The sequence below is a fragment of the Xenopus tropicalis genome, chromosome 3, assembly GCF_000004195.4.
Source record: "Xenopus tropicalis strain Nigerian chromosome 3, UCB_Xtro_10.0, whole genome shotgun sequence".
Classification (NCBI taxonomy): Eukaryota; Metazoa; Chordata; class Amphibia; order Anura; family Pipidae; genus Xenopus; species Xenopus tropicalis.
The window spans coordinates 153,463,113-153,482,264 of NC_030679.2; the positions used below are offsets into that span (position 1 = coordinate 153,463,113).

The following is a 19,152-nucleotide window of genomic DNA, read 5'->3' on the forward strand; positions in this document are numbered from 1 at the left end:
ATCTGTAGATCAGTAGATACAGTACGTGCCGGGCTCCCATCTGTAGATCAGTAGATACAGTACGTGCCGGGCTCCCATCTGTAGATCAGTAGATACAGTACGTGCCAGGCTCCCATCTGTAGATCAGTAGATACAGTACGTGCCGGGCTCCATCTGTAGATCAGTAGATACAGTACGTGCCGGGCTCCCATCTGTAGAGTCAGTAGATACAGTACGTGCCAGGCTCCCATCTGTAGATCAGTAGATACAGTACGTGCCGGGCTCCCATCTGTAGATCAGTAGATTCGGGATGTGCCGGGCTCCCATCTGTAGATCAGTAGATTCGGGATGTGCCGGGCTCCCATCTGTAGATCAGTAGATACAGTACGTGCCGGGCTCCCATCTGTAGATCAGTAGATACAGTACGTGCCGGGCTCCCATCTGTAGATCAGTAGATTCGGGATGTGCCGGGCTCCCATCTGTAGATCAGTAGATTCGGTATGTGCCGGGCTCCCATCTGTAGATCAGTAGATACAGTACGTGCCGGGCTCCCATCTGTAGATCAGTAGATTCAGGATGTGCCGGGCTCCCATCTGTAGATCAGTAGATTCGGGATGTGCCGGGCTCCCATCTGTAGATCAGTAGATTCGGTATGTGCCGGGCTCCCATCTGTAGATCAGTAGATACAGTACGTGCCAGGCTCCCATCTGTAGATCAGTAGATACAGTACGTGCCAGGCTCCCATCTGTAGATCAGTAGATTCAGTACGTGCCAGGCTCCCATCTGTAGATCAGTAGATTCGGTACGTGCCGGGCTCCCATCTGTAGATCAGTAGATTCGGGATGTGCCGGGCTCCCATCTGTAGATCAGTAGATACAGTACGTGCCGGGCTCCCATCTGTAGATCAGTAGATTCGGGATGTGCCGGGCTCCCATCTGTAGATCAGTAGATTCGGGATGTGCCGGGCTCCCATCTGTAGATCAGTAGATACAGTACGTGCCAGGCTCCCATCTGTAGATCAGTAGATTCGGGATGTGCCGGGCTCCCATCTGTAGATCAGTAGATTCGGGATGTGCCGGGCTCCCATCTGTAGATCAGTAGATACAGTACGTGCCGGGCTCCCATCTGTAGATCAGTAGATTCGGGATGTGCCGGGCTCCCATCTGTAGATCAGTAGATTCGGGATGTGCCGGGCTCCCATCTGTAGATCAGTAGATTCGGGATGTGCCGGGCTCCCATCTGTAGATCAGTAGATTCGGGATGTGCCGGGCTCCCATCTGTAGATCAGTAGATTCGGGATGTGCCGGGCTCCCATCTGTAGATCAGTAGATTCGGGATGTGCCGGGCTCCCATCTGTAGATCAGTAGATTCGGGATGTGCCGGGCTCCCATCTGTAGATCAGTAGATTCGGGATGTGCCGGGCTCTGTTTCTCACCGCGGCTAATGATGAATTTCTCTTTCCCTCCCCACGCGGCGCCACAGGAAGCGGGCGATGGTTATCAACAACGTCTTTGCTTTCCTTGCCGGGAGTTTCATGGGCCTCTCCCAGGTCTGTCAGTCGTATGAGATGATGATTGTGGGACGGTTTCTGATTGGTGTATATTCAGGTAATGAGCCTTGCAGAGCATTCTGCCCATATATATCTCATTATATGGAACCCACAGAGCATTCTGCCCGTATATATCTCATTATATGGAACCCGCAGAGCATTCTGCCCGTATATATCTCATTATATGGAACCTGCAGAGCATTCTGCCCGTATATATCTCATTATATGGAACCTGCAGAGCATTCTGCCAGTATATATCTCATTATAGGGACCCCGCAGAGCATTCTGCCAGTATATATCTCATTATATGGAACCTGCAGAGCATTCTGCCCGTATATATCTCATTATATGGAACCCGCAGAGCATTCTGCCAGTATATATCTCATTATATGGAACCCGCAGAGCATTCTGCCCGTATATATCTCATTATATGGAACCCGCAGAGCGTTCTGCCAGTATATATCTCATTATATGGAACCTGCAGAGCATTCTGCCCGTATATATCTCATTATATGGAACCTGCAGAGCATTCTGCCAGTATACATCTCATTATAGGGAACCCGCAGAGCATTCTGCCCGTATATATCTCATTATATGGAACCCGCAGAGCATTCTGCCCGTATATATCTCATTATATGGAACCCGCAGAGCATTCTGCCCGTATATATCTCATTATATGGAACCCGCAGAGCATTCTGCCAGTATATATCTCATTATATGGAACCCGCAGAGCATTCTGCCCGTATATATCTCATTATATGGAACCCGCAGAGCGTTCTGCCAGTATATATCTCATTATATGGAACCCGCAGAGCATTCTGCCCGTATATATCTCATTATATGGAACCCGCAGAGCATTCTGCCAGTATATATCTCATTATAGGGAACCCGCAGAGCCTTCTGCCAGTATATATCTCATTATAGGGAACCCGCAGAGCCTTCTGCCAGTATATATCTCATTATATGGAACCTGCAGAGCATCGGCCTTAAGGGAATATTTTCTATTAACCCTTTCCTATCTGACTTACATTTTCCCACTCATATAGAGTTGTTCTCCCCTTTTCCAGGTCTGGCGTCTGGGTTGGTGCCAATGTACGTGGGAGAAATCTCTCCGACCCACCTACGCGGAGCCATGGGGACCCTACATCAGCTGTCTCTTGTCATTGGCATTCTGGTAGCTCAGGTACGTCTCACTCACCCCTCCCAGCTGTCTCTTACCCCTCCATCTTGCCCTCCTTCCAATAAACTTGTTAGAATAAAGGGATTCTGCCCCCACAGGGCATTCCCTAGAGAGACATCATTATCTACTCACACTCCCTGGGGCCATTTGCCTCCCTAGGTGCTGGGACTGGAGCTGTTCCTGGGAACCAATACAAGATGGCCGGCGCTTTTCTGGGTGACTCTGATCCCCGCGGCTCTTCAGTGTCTGATGCTCCCGTTCTGCCCCGAGAGCCCCCGGTTCCTCTACATTGTGTGCGAGCAGGAGGCACAGGCCAAGAAAAGTGAGTGCCCTCGATACTGAGTGAGTGCCCTCGATACTGAGTGAGCGCCCTCGATACTGAGTGAGCACCCTTGATACTGAGTGAGCACCCTTGATACTGAGTGAATGCCCTTGATACTGAGTGAGTGCCCTTGATACTGAGTGAGTGCCCTTGATACTGAGTGAGCGCCCTTGATACTGAGTGAGCGCCCTCGATACTGAGTGAGCGCCCTCGATACTGAGTGAGCGCCCTCGATACTGAGTGAGCGCCCTTGATACTGAGTGAGCGCCCTCGATACTGAGTGAGCGCCCTCGATACTGAGTGAGCGCCCTCGATACTGAGTGAGCGCCCTTGATACTAAGTGAGTGCCCTCGATACTAAGTGCCCTCGATAATAAGTACCCTCAATAGTGACTGAGTGCCCTCGATACTGAGTGAGTGCCCTCGATACTGAGTGAGCGCCCTCGATACTGAGTGAGCGCCCTCGATACTGAGTGAGCGCCTCGATACTGAGTGAGCGCCCTTGATACTAAGTGAGTGCCCTCGATACTAAGTGCCCTCGATAATAAGTACCCTCAATAGTGACTGAGTGCCCTCGATACTGAGTGAGTGCCCTCGATACTGAGTGAGCGCCCTCAATACTGAGTTAGTGCCCTTGATACTGAGTGAGTGCTCTCAGTACTAAGTGAGTGCCCTTGATACTGAGTGAGCGCCCTTGATACTGAGTGAGCGCCCTTTATACTGAGTAAGCGTCCTTTGATACTAAGTGAGTGCCCTTGATACTGAGTGAGCGCCCTTGATACTGAGTGAGTGCCCTTGATACTGAGTGAGCGCCCTTGATACTGAGTGAGCGCCCTTGATACTGAGTGAGTGCCCTTGATACTGAGTGAGTGCCCTTGATACTGAGTGAGCGCCCTTGATACTGAGTGAGCGCCCTTGATACTGAGTGAGCGCCCTTGATACTGAGTGAGTGCCCTTGATACTGAGTGAGCGCCCTTGATACTGAGTGAGTGCCCTTGATACTGAGTGAGCGCCCTTGATACTGAGTGAGCGCCCTTGATACTGAGTGAGCACCCTTGATACTGAGTGAATGCCCTTGATACTGAGTGAGTGCCCTTGATACTGAGTGAGTGCCCTTGATACTGAGTGAGCACCCTTGATACTGAGTGAGCGCCCTTGATACTGAGTGAGCGCCCTTGATACTGAGTGAGCGCCCTTGATACTGAGTGAGCGCCCTTGATACTGAGTGAGCGCCCTTGATACTGAGTGAGCGCCCTTGATACTAAGTGAGCGCCCTCGATACTAAGTGCCCTCGATAATAAGTACCCTCAATAGTGACTGAGTGCCCTCGATACTGAGTGAGCGCCCTCGATACTAAGTGCCCTCGATAATAAGTACCCTCAATAGTGACCGAGTGCCCTCGATACTGAGTGAGTGCCCTCGATACTGAGTGAGCGCCCTCAATACTGAGTTAGTGCCCTTGATACTGAGTGAGTGCCCTCAATACTAAGTGAATGCCCTTGATACTGAGTGAGTGCCCTTGATACTGAGTGAATGCCCTTGATACTAAGTGAGCGCCCTTGATACTAAGTGAGCGCCCTTGATACTGAGTGAGTGCCCTTGATACTGAGTGAGTGCCCTTGATACTGAGTGAGTGCCCTTGATACTGAGTGAGTGCCCTTGATACTGAGTGAGAGCCCTTGATACTGAGTGAGCGCCCTTGATACTGAGTGAGCGCCCTTGATACTGAGTGAGCGCCCTTAATACTGAGTGAGTGCCCTTAATACTAAGTGAGCGCCCTTGATACTGAGTGAGTGCCCTTGATACTGAGTGAGTGCCCTTGATACTGAGTGAGTGCCCTTGATACTAAGTGAGTGCCCTTAATACTAAGTGAGCGCCCTTAATACTAAGTGAGCGCCCTTGATACTGAGTGAGTTCCCTTGATACTAAGTGAGTGCCCTTGATACTGAGTGAGTGCCCTTGATACTAAGTGAGCGCCCTTGATACTAAGTGAGCGTCTTTGATACTGAGTGAGCGCCCTCGATACTGAGTGAGTGCCCTCAATACTAAGTGCCCTCGATACTAAGTACCCTCAATAGTGACTGAGTGCCCTCGATACTGAGTGAGTGCCCTCGATACTGAGTGAGTTCCCTCAATACTGAGTTAGTGCCCTTGATACTGAGTGAGTGCCCTCAATACTAAGTGAGTGCCCTTGATACTGAGTGAGTGCCCTCAATACTGAGTTAGTGCCCTCAATACTGAGTGAGTGCCCTCAATACTGAGTGAGTGCCCTTGATACTAAGTGAGCGTCCTTGATACTGAGTGAGTGCCCTCAATAGTGACTGAGTGCCCTCGATACTGAGTGAGTGCCCTCGATACTGAGTGAGCGCCCTCAATACTGAGTGAGCGGCCTTGATACTAAGTGAGTGCCCTTGATACTGAGTGAGTGCCCTGATACTGAGTGAGTGCCCTTAATACTGAGTGAGTGCCCTTAATACTGAGTTAGTGCCCTTGATACTAAGTGAGCGTCCTTGATACTGAGTGAGTGCCCTCGATACTGAGTGAGTGCCCTTAATACTGAGTGAGTGCCCTTGATACTATGTGAGCGCCCTTGATACTGAGTGAGTGCCCTTGATACTAACTGAGTGCCCTTGATACTGAGTGAGTGCCCTCAATACTGAGTGAGTGCCCTTGATACTGAGTGAGTGCCATCGATACTGAGTGAGCACCCTTGATATTGAGTGAGCGCCCTTGATACTGAGTGAGTGCCCTCAATACTGAGTGAGTGCCCTTGATATTGAGTGAGTGCCCTTGATACTAAGTGAGCGCCCTTGATACTGAGTGAGTGCCTTGATACTGAGTGAGCGCCCTTGATACTGAGTGACGCCCTTGATACTGAGTGAGTGCCCTTGATACTAAGTGAGCGCCCTTGATACTGAGTGAGTGCCCTTGATACTAAGTGAGCGCCCTTGATACTGAGTGAGCGCTCTTGATGAGATGGCCTCATACTGAGTGAGTGCCCTGATACTGAGTGAGCGCCCTTGATACTGAGTGAGTGCCCTTGATACTGAGTGAGTGCCTTTGATACTGAGTGAGTGCCCTTGATACTGAGTGACTGCCCTTGATACTGAGTGAGCGCCCTTGATACTGAGTGAGTGCCTTGATGGACGCCCTTGATACTGAGTGAGTGCCCTTGATACTAAGGAGCGCCCTTGATACTGAGTGAGTGCCTTTGATACTGAGTGAGTGAGTGAGTGCCCTTGATACTAAGTGAGTGCCCTTGATACTGAGTGAGTGCCCTTGATACTAAGTGAGCGCCCTTGATACTAATTGAGTGCCCTTGATACTGAGTGAGCGCCCTTGATACTGAGTTAGCGCCCTTGATACTAAGTGAGCGCCCTTTATACTGAGTGAATGCCCTTGATACTGAGTGAGGCCTTGATACTGAGTGAGTTGCCTTTTGATACTGAGTGAATGCCCTTGATACTGAGTGAGTGCCCTTGATACTGAGTGAATGCCCTTGATACTGAGTGAGTGCCTTTGATACTGAGTGAGTGCCTTTGATACTGAGTGAGTGCCCTTGATACTGAGTGAATGCCCTTGATACTGAGTGAGTGCCCTTGATACTGAGTGAGTGCCTTTGATACTGAGTGAGTGCCCTTGATACTGAGTGAGTGCCTTTGATACTGAGTGAATGCCCTTGATACTGAGTGAAATGCCTTGATACTTAGTGAACGCCTTTGATACTGAGTGAGCGCCTTTGATACTGAGTGAATGCCCTTGATACTGAGTGAATGCCCTTGATACTGAGTGAGTGCCTTTGATACTGAGTGAGTGCCTTTGATACTGAGTGAGTGCCTTTGATACTGAGTGAGTGCCCTTGATACTGAGTGAGTGCCCTTGATACTGAGTGAGTGCCTTTGATACTGAGTGAGTGCCCTTGATACTGAGTGAGTGCCTTTGATACTGAGTGAGTGCCCTTGATACTGAGTGAGTGCCCTTGATACTGAGTGAATGCCCTTGATACTGAGTGAGTGCCTTTGATACTGAGTGAGTGCCCTTGATACTGAGTGAATGCCCTTGATACTGAGTGAGTGCCTTTGATACTGAGTGAGTGCCCTTGATACTGAGTGAATGCCCTTGATACTGAGTGAGTGCCTTTGATACTGAGTGAGTGCCCTTGATACTGAGTGACAGTGTCCTTTGATACTGAGTGAGCGCCTTTGATACTAAGTGAGCGCCCTTGATACTTAGTGAGGCCTTGATTACTAAGTGAGTGCCCTTGATACTGAGTGAGTGCCCTTGATACTGAGTGAATGCCCTTGATACTGAGTGAGTGCCTTTGATACTGAGTGAGTGCCCTTGATACTGAGTGAATTGCCTTGATACTAAGTGCAGGCGCCTTGATACTGAGTGAGTGCCTTTGATACTGAGTGAGTGCCCTTGATACTGAGTGAATGCCCTTGATACTGAGTGAGTGCCTTTGATACTGAGTGAGTGCCCTTGATACTTAGTGAGTGCCTTTGATACTGAGTGAATGCCCTTGATACTGAGTGAGTGCCTTTGATACTGAGTGAGTGCCCTTGATACTTAGTGAGTGCCCTTGATACTGAGTGAATGCCCTTGATACTGAGTGAGTGCCCTTGATACTGAGTGAATGCCCTTGATACTTAGTGAGTGCCTTTGATACTGAGTGGAGTTGCCCTTGATACTTAGTGAGTGCCCTTGATACTGAGTGATTGCCCTTGATACTGAGTGAGTGCCCTTGATACTGAGTGAATGCCCTTGATACTTAGTGAGTGCTTTGATACTGAGTGAATGCCTTGAATACTAGTGAGTGCCTTTGATACTGAGTGAGCGCCTTTGATACTGAGTGAATGCCCTTGATACTGAGTGAGTGCCCTTGATACTGAGTGAGTGCCCTTGATACTGAGTGAGTGCCCTTGATACTGAGTGAGTGCCCTTGATACTGAGTGAGTGCCTTTGATACTGAGTGAGTGCCTTTGATACTGAGTGAGTGCCCTTGATACTGAGTGAATGCCCTTGATACTGAGTGAGTGCCTTTGATACTGAGTGAGTGCCCTTGATACTGAGTGAATGCCCTTGATACTAAGTGAGTGCCTTTGATACTGAGTGAATGCCCTTGATACTGAGTGAGTGCCTTTGATACTGAGTGAGCGCCTTGATACTGAGTGAGTGCCCTTGATACTGAGTGAATGCCCTTGATACTGAGTGAGTGCCCTTGATACTGAGTGAGTGCCCTTGATACTGAGTGAGTGCCTTTGATACTGAGTGAATTCCCTTGATACTGAGTGAGTTGCTATTACATGAGTAGCGCTTTGATACTGAGTGAGTGCCTTTGATACTGAGTGAATGCCCTTGATACTTAGTGAGTGCCTTTGATACTGAGTGAGTGCCCTTGATACTGAGTGAATGCCCTTGATACTGAGTGAGTGCCTTTGATACTGAGTGAGTGCCCTTGATACTGAGTGAGTGCCTTTGATACTGAGTGAATGCCCTTGATACTGAGTGAGTGCCTTTGATACTGAGTGAGTGCCCTTGATACTGAGTGAATGCCCTTGATACTGAGTGAATGCCCTTGATACTAAGTGAGCACCCTTGATACTGAGTGAGTGCCCTTGATACTAAGTGAGCACCCTTGATACTAAGTGAGTGCCCTTGATACTAAGTGAGCGCCCTTGATACTGAGTGAGCGCCCTTGATACTGAGTGAATGCCCTTGATACTAAGTGAGCACCCTTGATACTAAGTGAGTGCCCTTGATACTAAGTGAGCGCCCTTGATACTGAGTGAGCGCCCTTGATACTGAGTGAGCGCCCTTGATACTGAGTGAGTGCCCTTGATACTGAGTGAGCGCCCTTGATACTGAGTGAGTGCCCTTGATACTAAGTGAGTGCCCTTGATACTGAGTGAGTGCCCTTGATACTAAGTGAGTGCCCTTGATACTGAGTGAGTGCCCTTGATACTAAGTGAGTGCCCTTGATACTAAGTGAGTGCCCTTGATACTAAGTGAGTGCCCTTGATACTGAGTGAGTGCCCTTGATACTAAGTGAGTGCCCTTGATACTGAGTGAGCACCCTTGATACTGAGTGAGTGCCCTTGATACTGAGTGAGCGCCCTTGATACTGAGTGAGTGCCCTTGATACTGAGTGAGCGCCCTTGATACTGAGTGAGTGCCCTTGATACTGAGTGAGCGCCCTTGATACTAAGTGAGCACCCTTGATACTAAGTGAGTGCCCTTGATACTGAGTGAGTGCCCTTTATACTAAGTGAGTGCCCTTGGTACTGAGTGAGTGCCCTTGATACTAAGTGAGTGCCCTTGATACTGAGTGAGTGCCCTTGATACTAAGTGAGTGCCCTTGATACTGAGTGAGTGCCCTTGATACTAAGTGAGTGCCCTTGATACTGAGTGAGCGCCCTTGATACTAAGTGAGCGCCCTTGATACTGAGTGAGTGCCTTTATTGAGTGAGCGCCCTTGATACTGAGTGAGTGCCCTTTATACTGAGTGAGTGCCCTTGATACTGAGTGAGTGCCCTTTACTGAGTGAGCGCCCGATACTGAGTGAGTGCCCTTTATACTGAGTGAGGCGCCCTTAGGTACTGAGTGAGTGCCCTTGATACTAGTGAGTGCCCTTGATACTGAGTGAGTGCCCTCAATACTAAGTGACGCCCTTGATACTGAGTGAATGCCCTCAATACTAAGTGAGTGCCCTTGGATACTGAGTGAGCGCCCTTGATACAAGTGAGCGCCCTTGATACTGAGTGAGTGCCCTTGATACTAAGTGAGCGCCCTTGATACTGAGTGAGTGCCCTCAATACTAAGTGAGCGCCCTTGATACTGAGTGAATGCCCTTGATACTAAGTGAGCGCCTTTGATACTGAGTAAGTGCCCTTGATACTGAGTGAGTGCCCTTGATACGGAGTGAGTGCCCTTGATACTGAGTGAATGCCCTTGATACTGAGTGAGTGCCTTTGATACTGATTGAGTGCCCTTGATACTGAGTGAATGCCCTTGATACTGAGTGAGTGCCTTTGATACTGAGTGAGTGCCCTTGATACTGAGTGAATGCCCTTGATACTGAGTGAGTGCCTTTGATACTGAGTGAATTGGAGGTGGCGCCCTTGATACTGAGTGAGTGCCCTTATTACTGAGTGAGTGCCCTGATACTGAGTGAGTGCCCTTTATACTGAGTGAATGCCCTTGATACTGAGTGAGTGCCCTTCTATACTGAGTGAGTGCCCTTGATACTGAGTGAGTGCCCTTGATACTGAGTGAGTGCCCTTGATACTGAGTGAGCGCCCTTGGTACTGAGTGAGTGCCTTTTGATACTGAGTGAGTGCCCTTATACTGAGTGAGGCCCTTTATTACTGAGTGAACGCCCTTGGTACTGAGTGAATGCCCTTGATACTAAAGTGAGCGCCCTTGATACTAAGTGAGTGCCGTTGATACTAGTGAGCACCCTTGATACTGAGTGAGCGCCCTTGATACTGAGTGAGTGCCCTTGATCTAAGAGTGGAGCTCCTTTTGCATACTGAGTGCCTCAATACTAAGTGAGCGCCCTTGATACTGAGTGAGTGCCCTTGATACTTAGTGAGCGCCCTTTGATACTGAGTTAGTGCCCTCATACTAAGTGAGTGCCCTTGATACTGAGTGAGTGCCCTTAGTACGATGTAGTGCCCTGATTACTGAGTGAATGCCCTTGATACTGAGTGAGTGCCTTTGATACTGAGTGAGTGCCCTTGATACTGAGTGAATGCCCTTGATACGGAGTGAGTGCCCTTGATACGGAGTGAGTGCCCTTGATACTGAGTGATGCCCTTGATACGGAGTGAGTGCCCTTGATACTTTAATGAGCGCCCTTGATACTGAGTTAGTGCCCTCAATACTAAGTGAGTGCCCTTGATACTGAGTGAGTGCCCTTGATACGGAGTGAGTGCCCTTGATACTGAGTGAATGCCCTTGATACTGAGTGAGTGCCCTTGATACTGAGTGAGTGCCCTTGATACTGAGTGAATGCCCTTGATACTGAGTGAATGCCCTTGATACTGAGTGAGCGCCTTTGATACTGAGTGAGTGCCCTTGATACTGAGTGAATGCCCTTGATACTGAGTGAGTGCCTTTGATACTGAGTGAGTGCCCTCAAGAATGAGTGAGCGCCCTTGATACTGAGTGAGTGCCCTTTATACTGAGTGAGTGCCCTTGATACTGAGTGAGTGCCCTTTATACTGAGTGAGTGCCCTTGATACTGAGTGAGTGCCTTTGATACTGAGTGAGTGCCTTTGATACTGAGTGAGTGCCTTTGATACTGAGTGAGTGCCCTTTATACTGAGTGAGCGCCCTTGTTACTGAGTGAGCGCCCTTGATACTAAGTGAGCGCCCTTGATACTAAGTGAGCACCCTTGATACTGAGTGAGTGCCCTTGATACTGAGTGAGTGCCTTTGATACTGAGTGAGTGCCTTTGATACTGAGTGAGTGCCCTTTATACTGAGTGAGCGCCCTTGGTACTGAGTGAGCGCCCTTGATACTAAGTGAGCGCCCTTGATACTAAGTGAGCGCCCTTGATACTGAGTGAGCGCCCTTGATACTGAGTGAGTGCCCTCGAGAATGAGTGAGCGCCCTTGATACTGAGTGAGTGCCCTTGATACTAAGTGAGCTCCTTTGATACTGAGTGCCCTCAATACTAAGTGAGCGCCCTTGATACTGAGTGGGTGCCCTATATACGGAGTGAGTGCCCTTGATAATGAGTGAGTGCCCTTGATACGGATTGAGTGCCCTCGATACTGAGTGAGGGGCCTTACGAGTGACCTGGTTCCTAGGAGTTGGGTTCTGTGGGTTCCAGTTCATCCTTGTTGGAGCCCAATGCATTCCATGTGGGGGCGGCTCCTTATTGCCCCGGGGAGGGCATTTGATATTATATAGAGCCTGTATGTATATATGGGGGGTGCCCCCTGCTGTAAGGCTTTATGGGTACCCCAATTCTCTCTATCCCCCCCTCAGGCCTGCGGCGCCTCACTGGGCTCCCCGACGTTACGGACGACCTGTCGGACATGAAGGAGGAGAAGAGGCAGATGGACTCGGAGCCAAAGGTCTCCATCCTGCAAATCTTCCGCTCCCGCAACTACAGGCAGCCAATCCTGGTGGCCATCGTCCTGCAACTGTCCCAGCAACTGTCGGGCATTAACGCTGTGAGTACCAGCAGGGTCACTGGCCCCCGGGGCTACTAACTTGCCCCTCCCAACAAGGAGTAACTCAATATCATTTGCCTCCAGATATTCTATTACTCCACGGATATTTTCTCTAAGGCGGGAGTGGAGCAGCCAATCTATGCCACGATCGGCGCCGGAATCGTCAACACAGCATTTACTGTGGTATCGGTAAGTGGACCTCCCAGTGGTACCGGCGTATTATCTCCCGGGTGGGGAATGGGCCTCCCAGTGGTACCGGCGTATTATCTCCTGGGTGGGGAATGGGCCTCCCAGTGGTACCGGCGTATTATCTCCTGGGTGGGGAATGGGCCTCCCAGTGGTACCGGCATAGTATCTCCCGGGTGGGGAATGGGCCTCCCAGTGGTACCGGCATAGTATCTCCCGGGTGGGGAATGGGCCTCCCAGTGGTACCGGCGTATTTTCTGCTGGGTGGGGAAGGGGCCTCCCAGTGGTACCGGCATATTATCTCCTGGGTGGGGAATGGGCCTCGAAGTGGTACAGGCGTATTTTCTCCTGGGTGGGGAATGGGCCTCCCAGTGGTACCGGCGTATTATCTCCCGGGTGGGGAATGGGCCTCCCAGTGGTACCGGCATATTATCTGCCGGGTGGGGAATGGGCCTCCCAGTGGTACCGCTTATTACTGACAGTTGTCTCTTGCTGGCAGTTATTCCTAGTAGAGAGGGCGGGACGGCGCACACTGCAGCTCCTGGGATTGGCTGGAATGATCGTTTGCGCATTACTAATGACGGCGGCGATGGTGCTACAGGTAATAACTCGGCTGAGCCTGGGGGTCCCACATACTCGTTACTAAAACATCAGATTTTTCCATCACTAGAGAGAAAGCGATGGGCAGAGACGTGAAACAGAGAGACGAACGGGTGAATTAAAATATCAGTAGCGAGATGGCTGGATGAGAGAGAGAAAGAGAGAGAGAATGAAAGAGACATTAGAGGAGACAGATGGAAAGAGATGGGAGAGAGGGAAGGATACAGTTATGAGGAGAGAGAGAGGGAAGGATACAGTTATGAGGAGAGAGAGAGGGAAGGATACAGTTATGATTAGAGAGAGAGGGAAGGATACAGTTATGATTAGAGAGAGAGGGAAGGATACAGTTATGAGGAGAGAGAGAGGGAAGGATACAGTTATGATTAGAGAGAGAGAGAGGTAAGGATACAATTATGATGAGAGAGAGAGGGAAGGATACAGTTATGATTAGAGAGAGAGGGAAGGATACAGTTATGATTAGAGAGAGAGGGAAGGAAGGATACAGTTATGATTAGAGAGAGAGGGAAGGATACAGTTATGAGGAGAGAGAGAGGGAAGGATACAGTTATGATTAGAGAGAGAGAGAGGTAAGGATACAATTATGATGAGAGAGAGAGGGAAGGATACAGTTATGATTAGAGAGAGAGGGAAGGATACAGTTATGAGGGGGGAGAGAGGGAAGGATACAGTTATGATTAGAGAGAGAGGGAAGGATACAGTTATGAGGAGAGAGAGAGGGAAGGATACAGTTATGAGGAGAGAGAGAGGGAAGGATACAGTTATGATTAGAGAGAGAGAGGGAAGGATACAGTTATGAGGAGAGAGAGAGGGAAGGATACAGTTATGATTAGAGAGAGAGGGAAGGATACAGTTATGAGGAGAGAGAGAGGGAAGGATACAGTTATGATTAGAGAGAGAGGGGGTACAGTTATGAGGAGAGAGAGAGGGAAGGATACAGTTATGAGGAGAGAGAGGAAGGATACAGTTATGAGGAGAGAGAGAGGGAAGGATACAGTTATGAGGAGAGAAGAGGGAAGGATACAGTTATGATTAGAGAGAGAGGGAAGGATACAGTTATGATTAGAGAGAGAGGGAAGGATACAGTTATGAGGAGAGAGAGAGGGAAGGATACAGTTATGATTAGAGAGAGAGGGAAGGATACAGTTATGATTAGAGAGAGAGGGAAGGATACAGTTATGATTAGAGAGAGAGGGAAGGATACAGTTATGATTAGAGAGAGAGGGAAGGATACAGTTATGATTAGAGAGAGAGAGAGGTAAGGATACAATTATGATGAGAGAGAGAGAGGAGGATACAGTTATGAGGAGAGAGAGAGGGGAAGGATACAGTTATGAGGAGAGAGAGAGGGAAGGATACAGTTATGATTAGAGAGAGAGAGAGGTAAGGATACAATTATGATGAGAGAGAGAGGGAAGGATACAGTTATGATTAGAGAGAGAGGGAAGGATACAGTTATGATTAGAGAGAGAGGAAAGGATACAGTTATGATTAGAGAGAGAGGGAAGGATACAGTTATGATTAGAGAGAGAGGGAAGGATACAGTTATGAGGAGAGAGAGAGGGAAGGATACAGTTATGATTAGAGAGAGAGGGAAGGATACAGTTATGATTAGAGAGAGAGGGAAGGATACAGTTATGATTAGAGAGAGAGGGAAGGATACAGTTATGATTAGAGAGAGAGGGAAGGATACAGTTATGATTAGAGAGAGAGGGAAGGATACATTATGATTAGAGAGAGAGGGAAGGATACAGTTATGAGGAGAGAGAGAGGGAAGGATACAGTTATGATTAGAGAGAGAGGGAAGGATACAGTTATGAGGAGAGAGAGAGGGAAGGATACAGTTATGAGGAGAGAGAGAGGGAAGGATACAGTTATGATTAGAGAGAGAGAAGGAAGGATACAGTTATGAGGAGAGAGAGAGAAGGATACAGTTATGATTTAGGAGAGAGGGAAGGATACAGTTATGAGGAGAGAGAGAGGGAATGATACAGTTATGAGGAGAGAGAGAGGGAAGGATACAGTTATGATTAGAGAGAGAGAGAGAGAGTAAGGATACAATTATGATGAGAGAGAGAGGGAAGGATACAGTTATGATTAGAGAGAGAGGGAAGGATACAGTTATGATTAGAGAGAGAGGGAAGGATACAGTTATGATTAGAGAGAGAGGGAAGGATACAGTTATGATTAGAGAAGAGAGGGAAGGATACAGTTATGAGGAGAGAGAGAGGGAAGGATACAGTTATGATTACAGAGAGAGGGAAGGATACAGTTATGATTAGAGAGAGAGGGGATACAGTTATGATTAGAGAGAGAGGGGAAGGATACAGTTATGATTAGAGAGAGAGGGAAGGATACAGTTATGATTAGAGAGAGAGGGAAGGATACAGTTATGATTAGAGAGAGAGGGAAGGATACAGTTATGATTAGAGAGAGAGGGAAGGATACAGTTATGATTAGAGAGAGAGGGAAGGATACAGTTATGATTAGAGAGAGAGGAGGATACAGTTATGATTAGAGAGAGAGGGAAGGATACAGTTATGATTAGAGAGAGAGGGAAGGATACAGTTATGAGGAGAGAGAGAGGGAAGGATACAGTTATGAGGAGAGAGAGAGGGAAGGATACAGTTATGATTAGAGAGAGAGGGAAGGATACAGTTATGAGGAGAGAGAGAGGGAAGGATACAGTTATGAGGAGAGAGAGAGGGAAGGATACAGTTATGATTAGAGAGAGAGGGAAGGATACAGTTATGATTAGAGAGAGAGGGAAGGATACAGTTATGAGGAGAGAGAGAGGGAAGGATACAGTTATGATTAGAGAGAGAGAGAGGTAAGGATACAATTATGATGAGAGAGAGAGGGAAGGATACAGTTATGATTAGAGAGAGAGGAAGCGATACAGTTATGATTAGAGAGAGAGAGAGGTACGGATACAAAAAAAAAAAAAATTTATGATGAGAGAGAGAGGGAAGGATACAGTTATGATTAGAGAGAGAGGGAAGGATACAGTTATGATTAGAGAGAGAGGGAAGGATACAGTTATGATTAGAGAGAGATGGAAGGATACAGTTATGAGGAGAGAGAGAGGGAAGGATACAGTTATGATTAGAGAGAGAGAGAGGTAAGGATACAATTATGATGAGAGAGAGAGGGAAGGATACAGTTATGATTAGAGAGAGAGGGAAGGATACAGTTATGAGGAGAGAGAGAGGGAAGGATACAGTTATGATTAGAGAGAGAGGGAAGGATACAGTTATGAGGAGAGAGAGAGGGAAGGATACAGTATGGAGGAGAGAGAGAGGGAAGGATACAGTTATGATTAGAGAGAGAGAGGGAAGGATACAGTTATGAGGAGAGAGAGAGGGAAGGATACAGTTATGATTAGAGAGAGAGGGAAGGATACAGTTATGAGGAGAGAGAGAGGGAAGGATACAGTTATGATTAGAGAGAGAGGGGGATACAGTTATGAGGAGAGAGAGAGGGAAGGATACAGTTATGAGGAGAGAGAGGGAAGGATACAGTTATGAGGAGAGAGAGAGGGAAGGATACAGTTATGAGGAGAGAGAGAGGGAAGGATACAGTTATGATTAGAGAGAGAGGGAATGATACAGTTATGAGGAGAGAGAGAGGGAAGGATACAGTTATGATTAGAGAGAGAGGGAGGATACAGTTATGATTAGAGAGAGAGGGAAGGATACAGTTATGATTAGAGAGAGAGGAAGGATACAGTTATGATTAGAGAGAGAGGGAAGGATACAGTTATGATTAGAGAGAGAGAGAGGTAAGGATACAATTATGATGAGAGAGAGAGGGAAGGATACAGTTATGAGGAGAGAGAGAGGGAAGGATACAGTTATGATTAGAGAGAGAGAGAGGGAATGATACAGTATGAGGAGAGAGAGAGGGAAGGATACAGTTATGAGGAGAGAGAGAGGGAAGGATACAGTTATGATTAGAGAGAGAGAGAGGTAAGGATACAATTATGATGAGAGAGAGAGGGAAGGATACAGTTATGATTAGAGAGAGAGGGAAGGATACAGTTATGATTAGAGAGAGAGGGAAGGATACAGTTATGATTAGAGAGAGAGGAGGATACAGTTATGATTAGAGAGAGAGGGAAGGATACAGTTATGAGGAGAGAGAGAGGGAAGGATACAGTTATGATTAGAGAGAGAGGGAAGGATACAGTTATGATTAGAGAGAGAGGGAGGGATACAGTTATGATTAGAGAGAGAGGGAGGATACAGTTATGATTAGAGAGAGAGGGAAGGATACAGTTATGATTAGAGAGAGAGGGAAGGATACAGTTATGATTAGAGAGAGAGGGAAGGATACAGTTATGAGGAGAGAGAGAGGGAAGGATACAGTTATGATTAGAGAGAGAGGGAAGGATACAGTTATGAGGAGAGAGAGAGGGAAGGATACAGTTATGAGGAGAGAGAGAGGGAAGGATACAGTTATGATTAGAGAGAGAGAGAGGGAAGGATACAGTTATGAGGAGAGAGAGAGGGAAGGATACAGTTATGATTAGAGAGAGAGGGAAGGATACAGTTATGAGGAGAGAGAGAGGAAGGATACAGTTATGAGGAGAGAGAGAGGAAGGATACAGTTATGATTAGAGAGAGAGAGAGGTAAGGATACAATTATGATGAGAGAGAGAGGGAAGGATACAGTTATGATTAGAGAGAGAGGGAAGGATACAGTTATGATTAGAGAGAGAGGAAGGATACAGTTATGATTAGAGAGAGAGGGAAGGATACAGTTATGATTAGAGAGAGAGGGAAGGATACAGTTATGAGGAGAGAGAGAGGGAGGATACAGTTATGATTAGAGAGAGAGGGAAGGATACAGTTATGATTAGAGAGAGAGGGAAGGATACAGTTATGATTAGAGAGAGAGGGAAGATACAGTTATGATTAGAGAGAGAGGGAAGGATACAGTTATGATTAGAGAGAGAGGGAAGGATACAGTTATGATTAGAGAGAGAGGGAAGGATACAGTTATGATTAGAGAGAGAGGGAAGGATACAGTTTTGATTAGAGAGAGAGGGAAGGATACAGTTATGATTAGAGAGAGAGGGAAGGATACAGTTATGAGGAGAGAGAGAGGAAGGATACAGTTATGAGGAGAGAGAGGGAAGGATACAGTTATGATTAGAGAGAGAGGGAAGGATACAGTTATGATTAGAGAGAGAGGGAAGGATACAGTTATGATTAGAGAGAGAGGGAAGGATACAGTTATGAGGAGAGAGAGAGGAAGGATACAGTTATGATTAGAGAGAGAGGGAAGGATTACAGTTATGATTAGAGAGAGAGGAAGGATACAGTATGATTAGAGAGAGAGGGAAGGATACAGTTATGATTAGAGAGAGAGGGAAGGATACAGTTATGATTAGAGAGAGAGGGAAGGATACAGTTATGATTAGAGAGAGAGGGAAGGATACAGTTATGATTAGAGAGAGAGGGAAGGATACAGTTATGATTAGAGAGAGAGGGAAGGATACAGTTATGATTAGAGAGAGAGGGAAGGATACAGTTATGAGGAGAGAGAGAGGGAAGGATACAGTTATGATTAGAGAGAGAGGGAAGGATACAGTTATGAGGAGAGAGAGAGGGAAGGATACAGTTATGAGGAGAGAGAGAGGGAAGGATACAGTTATGATTAGAGAGAGAGAGAGGGAAGGATACAGTTATGAGGAGAGAGAGAGGGAAGGATACAGTTATGATTAGAGAGAGAGGGAAGGATACAGTTATGAGGAGAGAGAGAGGGAAGGATACAGTTATGAGGAGAGAGAGAGGGAAGGATACAGTTATGATTAGAGAGAGAGAGAGGTAAGGATACAATTATGATGAGAGAGAGAGGGAAGGATACAGTTATGATTAGAGAGAGAGGGAAGGATACAGTTATGATTAGAGAGAGAGGGAAGGATACAGTTATGATTAGAGAGAGAGGGAAGGATACAGTTATGAGGAGAGAGAGAGGGAAGGATACAGTTATGATTAGAGAGAGAGGGAAGGATACAGTTATGATTAGAGAGAGAGGGAAGGATACAGTTATGATTAGAGAGAGAGGGAAGGATACAGTTATGATTAGAGAGAGAGGGAAGGATACAGTTATGATTAGAGAGAGAGGG

General features: G+C 47.4%; 1 protein-coding gene across 1 annotated transcript in view; it reads left to right on the top strand.

Annotated features, from left to right (window-relative positions):
- The window catches only part of slc2a4 (solute carrier family 2 member 4), a 44,546-nt gene that overhangs the window by 14,807 nt on the left and 10,587 nt on the right, over positions 1–19,152 (top strand). Inside the window, exons 4-9 of the mRNA XM_031899653.1 lie at positions 1,462–1,586; positions 2,596–2,711; positions 2,868–3,030; positions 12,028–12,215; positions 12,300–12,404; positions 12,901–13,002. Coding sequence (XP_031755513.1) covers positions 1,462–1,586; positions 2,596–2,711; positions 2,868–3,030; positions 12,028–12,215; positions 12,300–12,404; positions 12,901–13,002 — 799 coding nt within the window. The remainder of the gene's footprint in view (positions 1–1,461; positions 1,587–2,595; positions 2,712–2,867; positions 3,031–12,027; positions 12,216–12,299; positions 12,405–12,900; positions 13,003–19,152) is intronic.